This window comes from Echinops telfairi, unplaced genomic scaffold, assembly GCF_000313985.2.
Source record: "Echinops telfairi isolate 266 unplaced genomic scaffold, ASM31398v2 ScPeMD7_7473;HRSCAF=8511, whole genome shotgun sequence".
Taxonomy (NCBI): Eukaryota; Metazoa; Chordata; class Mammalia; order Afrosoricida; family Tenrecidae; genus Echinops; species Echinops telfairi.
Window position 1 is genome coordinate 11,184,954 of NW_022111377.1, and position 11,154 is coordinate 11,196,107.

An 11,154-nucleotide genomic window follows, 5' to 3' on the forward strand; every position below is an offset into this window, starting at 1 on the left:
CAGGAGAAGAAAAGTTTCCTCCAGGGAAGGCTGAGAGGGGCCCACCACACACTAAGAAAACAAAAGGCAACAGAGAACACAATTAGATCCATTCCATAAGAGAAGATCGAGACAATACCAAATCAGTAGCAGAAATAAAACCATCACCATATTGGTTTGGTCTTCGAGAAAAACCATCACCATATTGGTTTGGTCTTCGAGAAAAACCATCACCATATTGGTTTGGTCTTCGAGACGCAGCACCAGTAGAAGTTAAAGGGCTGGCTTAGGAAGGGGAACGGTGGGGACAATATCTGTGTTTTACAAAGGTAGGGTACAAAAATAAGCCAGCTGCTTGCTCCTTTAGCCCCTGGAGCCATGGTAATGCTGTCCGGTCAGGTTGGGACCGCTAACGGCAAGACTAGTCCCTCCATGGAAGAGGGATGAAGCTTTCTGCTCCACTAAAGACGGACAGCCTCACGGCAAAATCCTTGAATGAAAGGGTAGCTAAGAGTCTGAAAGGACTCGGTGGCCGTGGGTACATATAGATTAGATGGGTGAGGTTTGGCTGTGCATCAATATTTCTGAATTTGAGCCAATCATTTAATGGCATTTAATTTAGAGAAATACCCAAATACAACCATTGTAGGTCTTCTACCTTCTGTTAAGAAAGTCTCTGCTCATCCTAAGCGTTTACTGGATCAAACAGAGACGACGATTACCTTGGAATGCCAATGAATCTGCTCCTTTGAACAAGGAACAAATGATCCATTTTCAAGGAAATCACTTACATTTCAAATCCGAGCACCACGACAGAATGTCACTAACCCAGAAAGTTGAAGGATGTTCATAGTAAAAGGTGTGCACGGGATAGGCCACGCCAAATGTGAAAATCCCTCTCCCCTCGATTGCACCGAGACGGGTGATTGAGAAACAATGAACTCTGCCTTCTTTGATTAAAATCGTTATTCTCTAAGAGTAAGCTGAGTTGTAAGAGGTAGATAGCCTCTTTCAGCACAAAAGAATCAACACGCAACTGAAAACCAGGCAACTAGCCGTGTCCAGGAGGCTTTCTGCGAATGTAGAACTGTGCGGCCTCGGAAGCCCGGGGACAATAACTGGAGCCAACTTGAGGGCAGTGAACGTGGTTTTCTGCTTCCTTTACAAGCCACAATCACAGTTTTCTTTCTTTTTTTAATTAAAAGATCATTTTATTGGGGGCTCTTACAACTCTTGTAAGAATCCATACATCCATTGTATCAAGCATCTCTCTACATATGTTGCCATCATTCTCCTCTAGACATTTACTCTCTATTGAGCCCTTGGGATCAGCTCCTCTTTTTTCCCCTCCCTCCCCCCGACCCTGGTGACCCCTTGATAAGTTATAATTATGATTATTCTTTTCATATCTTACTCTGACCGTTGTCTCCCTTCCCCCAAGGCTCCTGTTGCTGTCCCCCTGGAGCGGAGTGTGTATGCTTATGTGTCAATCATTGCAAGCAGTTTCCCCTGCTCCCTCGTTGCCCCACCTTCTCCCTGCCCTTCTGGTACCACTATTCCCATTTCGATTCTTGGATTCTGAACAGTTTTTGTTCTGAAACCATTTAGTTTCCCCCGATCTGAGTTGGATTTTTTTATCTGATTACGTATCTTTCTCATGTAGAAGATCCCAGGTATCATGTTTATCACTAAAGGCGGAAAAGGAGATTCTAATGCCGCTGGCAGTGTTTGTAGAGCATCTTCAGTGCGCCAAAGCAAGGTGTATTTATAGCATCCTCACTTACCAGCATCTTCACTAGATGTGTAGGAAGCAAGGAAGCCTCCATAGGGCCTGGATCCATCAGTGAAAAAGATGACTTTCATTGTATTTCCTGAAGATTTGATCTGGTTGCTTACATTCACACTACTGCACACTGTCTCTAGGAGGGGTGAGTCACTTCTAATGCCGTTGAATACCTGTTAGAAAAATAGGTGAGCCTTTAGGCACAATGTCCATCTCACTGAGCATTTCCCTAAGAAGTGATATTCTCAGCGCAGACCCATTTCTTTCCAAGGAAACACTGAGCTAAAATGAATTAACAACCCAGGCTCCTGTCACAGAACTGCAAGGCACTATGTCACTGGAGCACATTTGGTGGCCTCAGGGTCATTTCACTAAAATGAAAGTATTGCAGTAATGCCCACCTGCCACGCGGTGACAAATGAGAAACTGCTGTACACTTTGCAACTGGGAGTCAAGTTCTAAATGTAAAGTAGAGGCTCCACTGTGCTTACATTTCCACTGTACAGAGCTGCCAGGTGGTTTTTCATAATAGATTAGTGCACTGAATATATAGAAAGGAGGCTTAAATGTTGGTCTCTGATAATATGAGGCATATAATAATTCAAGCACCCCCAAATTGCTTGAAAAGTAATTTTTAAAAATCAATCTCATTATACATATAATAGTTGTTCCTACTTACTTAGGGAATCAAACAATTTTCTTACTAATTAAAAATTTTTTTAATGGCCTACAGTATTGTAGATTCCAAAATATTAAACCATAACCCTAGCTTTCGGGCCATTCTAATAATTGTCAACACATTATTCTTCTGTAGTATAAAACCAAGATGAACTTTTAGCATGCCTACACTTATAGTTCAGAATAATAATAATCCAGGAATAACTAAACAGCTATTGCTTGACTGATATTTCCATTTCTTCAAAAAGATTTGATTAGCTTACAATTGGAAATAGTCACTCAGCCAGTGCCACTAAGAGCGATGCCAAAGGTGAACTGAGCAAAAGAAATCTCTTTGTACATTCTTCTATTTAGTACCAGTGGACATTAAATTGAGCCAGGTGAGTATCGCTCAGCTCACAGCCCCGGACACGGCATCGCCGGTCCTGTCCTGGGGGTGCACACAGACAAGACGCCCAATTGCGTTCATTCCCTGACCCCCCACTGAGATCATCTCGGCCATAAGCACAACTCTCTAGGGGAAATAATATTGTTTCTGCTTTCCAGATACCTCAAGATTATTTTATATAGTCTGATTACACTCAATTTCTCAGATTCATGGAGCTGGCTAGAGAACTGGAATTCAAACCCTCCCCGATTCTAATCCATGAAACAATGCCAAAAGAAATGCAAAATGACAAATATTTCAAAAGTGCTGAAAACAGGAATGGGCAGCACGTCACCAGATTCAAAGGAGCTTGTTGGTCGTAACGAGCCTAATGGGATATATTGGGAAGCATGATCAATGGCCTTTATCCCTGACATATCTGCCCTTGGCTTAGAGTCACAAGGACTAGAAATTGGGCCGCCATCCATTTATCACATGGAGTCCTGCTCTAATGAGCAGCCAGGGTGCTGTTTGCACTGCTGTGTCCTCCTCTCTCTTCTGTAGTAGAAACCTACCACTTGTAGAGAGCCAGGGAGCTTTAAAGGCGGGCCTGGCAGAGTCCGCATGGGGCAAATAACAAAACCAGCCACAGGCAGAAGCAAAACCAGCTGCAGTTTTCACTGCAGGGCACTATGTAGGGTGCGGGTCCACCTCCCTCTGTGCAGTGTGTCAGGCAGACAGCTGAGTGGGAAGGAATTTGATGGTTCGTTCAACTGGACAGAGAATTAGTCCAGAAGCAGTGGTTTACACGGTCCTCACTCTGCCTGTAGAAATGAGAAAAATCTGTGTTTGCTTGTTTACCTACAAGTTAACTAGTCAAAAAGTGGCAAAACCAAATGTCCCTGTCCGGACCCAAGGAGAAATCAAACTCATCTTGAACCCATGCAAGTACATGTCAGAGAAATGTGGAGATAATTTTAAAGATTCAGAAGGGAAATTGTGAATGTGATTTCGTTCGGCTGCTATTGATTTTCTTAAGGAAAACAAAAAAAAACTATAGATATGACAGTTGTAGGTTTCCCAAATAATGCCCCTGACTAACCTCAACTAACACCCACGAAGGCCACAGATTGATAAGCCCATTTATGCACAAAAAACTGCCAATTAAATTTTAGTATTTCATTCTTACATGTGAATGGCTATACAAGGACATTCAGGGAAATGTCAAATGGAAAAGGAAAACAGTAAAATAAATAAATAGATAACAGGAATATAAGGAAACTGACCACAAAACAAGCAGCATCAAACTTCAAGATCACAATGAAAAAACATAAAAGAAGACATTCTACTCATAACTTATTAATGGAATTTAAATGGGCAGAATATTTAGAGAAAAAAAGAAGAGTATTTAAAAACTCAAAATAGAATCCTTCAAAAATTTAAGCGAACCATTCTAAGATAAAATTTAAATCTCTTAGAGTAGATAGACAAAGTTAAGGTAAAAAAAAAAAATGAAAATTTAAGGATCAAATATGAACTTCAAGTATTCTATCAAAAGAATTTCATTAAAAAAATACAGGAAGGAAATTATAAAAACAAAATATAAGGAAATATCTCAGACTTAAAGATGTGAGATTCCAGGTTGGATACACAAACGGTACCTACCACAGAGAAGGGAAATAGAGCTATCCAAGAGCACATCCTTTGGCCATTTAGAGAGAGTCAGTTATAAACAAGTGATGCTAAATCTTACTAAATAAAGCAAAGATCAGTAACACAATCAACACAAAAGAGTACCACAACACTGGAAATTTAGCAAATGTCTTAGAAATTCAGAAGGCTCATGCTTTAATCTAAGTCCCCTCTACCCAGTCAAAATACCAAATGTGGGAAGGAATGAGGGTGAAATATGACAATTTAAGGATACATATCCTCTAAACATTTATGACCCAGGCCCATTCCCTTAAGTGGCTACAGGACCATATGTCTTTCCAGAAGAAATTAAGCAAAGATGGTATCAGTAAGTCAAGTGTCCAGTGCAGAGGAGAGATGAAATGAGTTTCAAATTTGATAGTAAAGAGAAATCCCAAAATGGCAGTTGGCATTTGGCTTGGAGCTGATGGACAAAGGCTCAAGGTAGGACATTGTTAAAGAAATAACTAGAACTAATTGGTATTCTCATTTATGTAAGGGGAAGCTGTACATCTTGATTGAAAAGCATGAAGAAGAATTAGTGATAACGGCGTAGAAAAAACTAAGATGTATACAACTGGCTCAGTTGTGAAGGGTAATTATGTAATCATTGTAATGGAAACACTGAATAAACATGTAAACAAAGGTCCTGGCATTAGGTCTTTTGAGAAGCAGTTAGGGGAAGGAGTGGAGTCTGGACATCCCAATGCTGTAGAAAGGAATTAAATCATCAAATCCTGTAGGAGGAAATCACTTGAAAATGCCTTGGACTAAAAATCATGGCTCAGCAAAAGAAGGCCACCATTGTAAGTCACGGAAACTATCAAAAGAGCTGCAAGAGTTGAAAATAAACACCTTTGTCTATCCTGGGTTCAGATTTAGTCAGAGATCCAATTTTGTTATTGCTGCTATAAATTTTTAGTACTTGACTTCTAAAACTATGTACCTCTTTAAAAAAAAACCTTTTTATTATAAGTTGTGTAAGCTTTCTTACAGAGCAGATCAATTAGCTTTACATCCAACACTTCACACACCCTTAGCTTCATCTCCTTGACTAAAATCCCCTCTAGGTACCATCATGTATCCCACTTCTGCCCTGGGTTTCCTGAAAACCTTTCCTGTAGCACATGGGGATATTCTGTTGCTGTTTCCCAATAATCATTATATTCATTATGAACTCAGTTGTGTAAGAAATTTTGTGATAGGTTTATTGTGCCAACCTGGCCAAGAAGAACACGTGGGATTAATCAGGTCACAGTTTGATTGGAGGACAAAGAGATAAATGGCTCTGCAAGGCCCGCCTCTCTCTTGCTCTCTGATGATTGGAGCAGGCTGGAGAGTGTGTGCTGCTACTGCTGCCCCTGGTTCTCTGCCTCAACCTGTGAGCTCCACTACCTGTGGACCAGGCCAACTTGTGGATCGTGTTTCTAGAGCTTCAGGCTCTTTCCAGACCTGCTTTGCCACACTACTGCTGCTGTGCACATTACTTGAGCTTGCGGCTGGTGAATCCTGTGGCCTTGCATTCCTTGCATTGGATATCCCATCTGGGCCTGCTTCACCAAGTTCCTGAGCTACTGAACGTTGGAGACCCAGCCTGCTGCCTGCTGCCTATGGGCAGACTCTGCTTGCCTTGCCTGAGAAGACTCTGCTGTCTGCTTCCTTGACCTTGGGCCCTGCAGTCCACGTGAGTTGAAGGACTTCCAGTATATTAACTGTTCTATAGAAGGGAGTTGAACTGAACCCTCTGTACTGATGTGTGGAATAATTAGCTGTTATATTCCTTCTCGCTGTATAAGCCTATCCTATATATTATAAAAGTGTCCTGGTTTCATTTGTCTAGAGAACCCTGCCTAACATAAATTTCAAAGAAATAAAAAGCAATATATTAATACAAATTTTAGTAAGGACTGTATAGAATTTTGTGTATTTGTAAAATTTTTATTTTCTGAACTCCAAATAGTACCCAGTAAGCACTTATGTTTCTGATCAGAAAACTAGATTAAAATCAGTACATAAATGCATTTATACATGATTATAGCTACATATAATTATGCTCTATCAAGAAATGTTAAGGAAATGCATCAAAATATAGTATAGTAGGAATGTTAGTGCATATATTTTCTCCCCATATATATATATATATACATATATGAACTTGAAGTATGAAGTCAATATGAAATTGCAGCATACATGTTGAAACTGTTAGGTTGGCTTGTATTCTGTGTATATCCTCGAGAATAATAAAGTTGTATATATGTATATATTTATATTTAAATAAATATACTCAGTCCAAAGTCTGCTGTCTCTCAAACAAAAGAAAACACTAGTTTTCATCATTTTAAATGCCGTATGAAAGATAATATAGATGTGTGTGTTAAGGGTACACATTCATAAGTGTGAATGTCATTGTCTTTCTTCAGCTAAGAGGAGGTAAGGATACAAAGGGCATATCTTACAGTATTTGAGGTGAAAACCATGGGAGGCTGGCAACAGGTCCCGTGAGAAGTCCCCTCAGTGCCCCTGGCAGAGAAAGCTAATTAAGTAAGAGGACTCTGTATGTGAAAATTTTAGGTGGTGGCTTGTGTGTGACTCTGGTCCAGTTCAGCTATGTGCTACTGCGTGGGTCTGCTTTTCTCTCCCCACCCAGTTTTGGCATACGCAACGATCTTTAAAATGTATCTGAGCTATGGCCCTGATACCTGTGATAACAGTAGGCAGACTTCTTAGGCCTGCTTTTAACGTTATTGTTGAGATATGTTATGATTTTGTTCTATCTAAAAAACTCAGATTCTGTTGCATATGGATAGACACCTTCTTGACCTAGTTTTCTGACTATAATGTATGGGTCACTAAACTCCTTAAACAATGGCTAGGATCCCCCCCGCAGGGAACAGAACACTTACCATCACGTGCTCATTGTTGCAGGACGGCTGAGCTTCCAGCCTCAGGTTGTTGAAGGTGAGTGAGATCCGCCTGCCTTCCTGCACAGTGAGTCTCCACTCACAGAGGCGGCGGTGAGAGTTGGGGCTCTGGTAGTTGGGAGAAGCAAATGTTCCGGTAGGGTTCTGGAGATCCCCGCCACACTCTAAAGGGGAGAATCAAACATGGAAAATCCCAACCCAATCAAAATGACCCAACTTATCAGGAATGCCCTCAAATCACAGTTTTATGTAAATTACATGGGGACTTTTAGAAAATGTTTGATTTTGTTTTCTTTCTCTATTAAAACTTAACCTTTGCTCCCATGGGTGATAGTTACTGGCAGTATTTTAATAACCGCCATGCACTAAGAAATAAGGAAGCCCAATCTAAATAATTACTTCCGTTTTTCTGGCAGGATACTTATGTCACCTCATCTTGCCAGGATATTTGGGACTGCAAATTCGGAAAACCTACACGGACCAGAGGTCTGGCTTTCTTGAGATGCCTACTGTTGGGAAAGACTCATCTTCTTGTTATACCTCTACGGCACTAGATGTTTCCTGATTACAACCTTTAATTTACTGGTGTGACTGATTAATATCTGTCTTGTAACTAAACATCGGAGAAAGATGAGGCTTATGGTCTCGGAAAGGGAGGGGGCAATTCTCGTCTACCTGATGGAGTCGCTGAGTCAGAACTGACTCTGGGGTAAGTTTGACCTTGTTGTTTCCCTAAACGTGCTTGTTTTCCCTTCTTGCTATTGCAATCCTGGCGCCCAGTGAAGTATTTATCAATACAGGTGCTCAGTGGGGCTTGACTTTTCATTTGAAACAAAGGGTGACTTACTTTCTACGCTCGACTCAAAACGCAACCTGAATCCCGAGGCAGTAAGCGAACCATCTGTGACAAATCTGACTAACGCGACATTGCCAGACGTCTCCACTCTGTCGGGAAAGGTGTTTCCACAGAATCTGCCCAACGTGTTTCCTGTGGGAGTCAAGTGACGAAGTCAGTATACGTCCAGGTAACGGATTCAACCTCTGTTTGTTTCTGACTTTGAGAAAAGCAAATAACAAAAGGCAAGGCCTTTCTTCCCGTGAAAACATGGTAATCTCGGTCAAGAAAAGGAAGGGAACCTGAATAAAAAGGAACACTTTCGAGTATACTGAGATATTGACAAAGCTTCCAGTGGGACAAAACCCTCTAAGCACAATGACAACATTGATTTGGTGATGGAAAAAAGTCTGAGAGTGACGAGGGGCCGATTGCTAGGACAGATCTCCCTCTCCTCGCCGTGCCTTTGGGAATGCCCCCAATCTCATCGCTGGTGGCACCAGAGGGACCAGCTAGAAGAGGATGCATTCCCAATTCGCAGTTCTAACGCTGTGCTCTGCAGGCTATGCACCTGGGCCCTCTTTGGGTGAGAGTCAAGGGCAAGAACTGCTCCTGCCCAGAGCTCCTTGGTCGCACTTCTCTGCATAATCCGAGTCTTCTTTTTGGCCTTTCTTGGAAATCAGGAAAATTCAGAGGCGATTACGTACATGTAAAAATCAATACTTGCAAAAGACATACTTCACTAACCAGAGATATGGTTGTCCCAGATCTCCACGAAGTCTTTCTCACAGCCGGAGGAATTCTGAAGGTGAAAGTCTTCAAAGTGGATGGTGATATAGTGCCCCGAGGGGGCCTGCAGCTGCCACTCACAGAATAAATTGTCCTGATAGGGGAGTGCCGGGTAGCCAATGCTTTCAATGATACTGCTCTGGCCAGTCACTCTGCCTCCACACAGGGCTGGAAAAGCAAAACACCACACCCCCCACATCAGTGCAGGTCTTTCACAATGCTGCCAGGACATTTGTCTCCCTGTAGGTGTCCCATGGCGGTACCCTGAAATGTTTGCAACTCTGAATATGCCTGGTCAGTGCTCCCTCGTATTTGAGACCTACCATGGATGTAAAGGGAAAAGCCACCACAAGTTCAATCCAAGGTTGGGAATGGAACACCGACATATCCTGCAAGGTCACATGAAGTCTGTCGGGACACTACGTGTGACCTCTCTGTGACAGCTAGATAGCACTGGAAGAGCCAAGAGTCCCGTGTGCCATGTTGACAACGACGGTGCTGTGGTTGATGAGTGATGCCTGGCATTCCTAGTTTCACTATCAAACCATCACCTGACAATTGTCGCCAGTATCTTTAGGACTGGCAGATTTCCAGGCAAGCCTTTCCTCAGCTGGAATCAACAGCTGCGCTGAATTAGGTGCAACTTGCCTCTGGACATAAAAACGATCTCCTAAAACCCACTGTCGTTGAGTGGATTTGGATACTGTTTGGGTTAAATAGTGTACAATTGGGCTTTCTAGTTTGCTATAATAAATAAACAAACTCATAAGTGGCTAAGTCAGACCAGCCAGGTACTAAATTTTGTGCCATGATGGATCATACTATAGTGGATTTTCAGTCTTTACATTTTGGGGTCATGTCAGGAAGTGGTAACTGAAAACACTGAGCAGCCCTATGGTTATGGGAGTGGGGTAAGACAAGGTAGGCTACTCATCTATAAATGACAAGTTTATAGTCTCGATTCTAACTTTCACTGTTTGATTATATATATTATAATACAATATATAATATTATTTCACAGAGAGAGGAAGAAATGAATTTTTAACTGGAAATCTTTCAAAAACAAGTGAGGAAAAAAATCATACAATACCTAGGTTTACGAGAATAATGTTTTAAAATGATCATCCAAGTAAAAATTTAAAATAATGACTTCATGTTTATAATAAGCACATATCTTACCAATCAATTCCTAAAACAAACTAGCTCATAAACAGAGAGATTTCTTAAAATAATAACATTTTTTAAAAAATGTCTGAACACATTCTATTGCTGTATCCCTATTAAAGATAAAAAGGATTTTCACCTATGGAATACTTAGCCTTGAAGCCAACATGAGCGGGGCTGTTATCAGACCGGAATCTCAAGTACATGACTTCTTCTGAGGACAGCTGACTGCCAGGCAAGGATGTCCCACAAAGCTTGGAAAGCAACCGGGCATTGGAATCAGCTCCGTCCCGCAACTCAAGGTAATTGGCAGTACAGCTGAAAGTGGGGCAAAAGAAAAAAAAGATCTCTGTAATTTATGAGGCTGATTGCTTTGGCATATTTTGATAATGAAGACATTATTGACTTTCATGGAGGGTATTGTTAAATTGCTCCTGCGGTGTCAAATACATTGACACTCTGCTTAAACTGCATGCCACTTTATAAGGACACGTCATGTTTTTCCTAATAACAAACCCCTTAGTTAGTAACACCAAAAGGACAGGAAGGACATGGAAAGACATTTACTTGTCCTCTGTGTTGTCTGAGTTTCATAAATATAAAGGCGTCTCAATTTACCTCCTAGGTATTAAAAAAGCTATAACTACTTTTCACAGAATGATTTGGTCCATTTTTTACGACACGGATGAACTCTTGAGAGTTCTGCATCCATGCTAATGAGTCCCAGCTGGAACTGTCTGGGTGTCCATAAAAGTGAACGAGTATTTAGCCAACATTTCTGAGCAAGTCCATTAGCTAATGAATGCTCAGGGAGTAGAAAAGTACCCTTATGTCAATTACTCACAATGAGAAGGAAAAGCTCGGGATCCAGGCTTTGTACCATTCATGTAGCAGGCAGACACTGATGGCCTTTGAAGGAGCCTTGGTGGCAAGATCAGTTAAACAT

At 41.4% G+C, this 11,154-nt stretch overlaps 1 protein-coding gene across 1 annotated transcript in view; it reads right to left on the reverse strand.

Moving 5' to 3' along the window:
- The window catches only part of CUBN (cubilin), a 303,548-nt gene that overhangs the window by 93,822 nt on the left and 198,572 nt on the right, over positions 1-11,154 (reverse strand). Inside the window, exons 44-49 of the mRNA XM_004716015.2 lie at positions 10,348-10,526; positions 9,003-9,212; positions 8,268-8,408; positions 7,403-7,584; positions 1,764-1,935; positions 1-51 (exon numbers count right to left, since the gene is read on the reverse strand). Coding sequence (XP_004716072.1) covers positions 1-51; positions 1,764-1,935; positions 7,403-7,584; positions 8,268-8,408; positions 9,003-9,212; positions 10,348-10,526 — 935 coding nt within the window. The remainder of the gene's footprint in view (positions 52-1,763; positions 1,936-7,402; positions 7,585-8,267; positions 8,409-9,002; positions 9,213-10,347; positions 10,527-11,154) is intronic.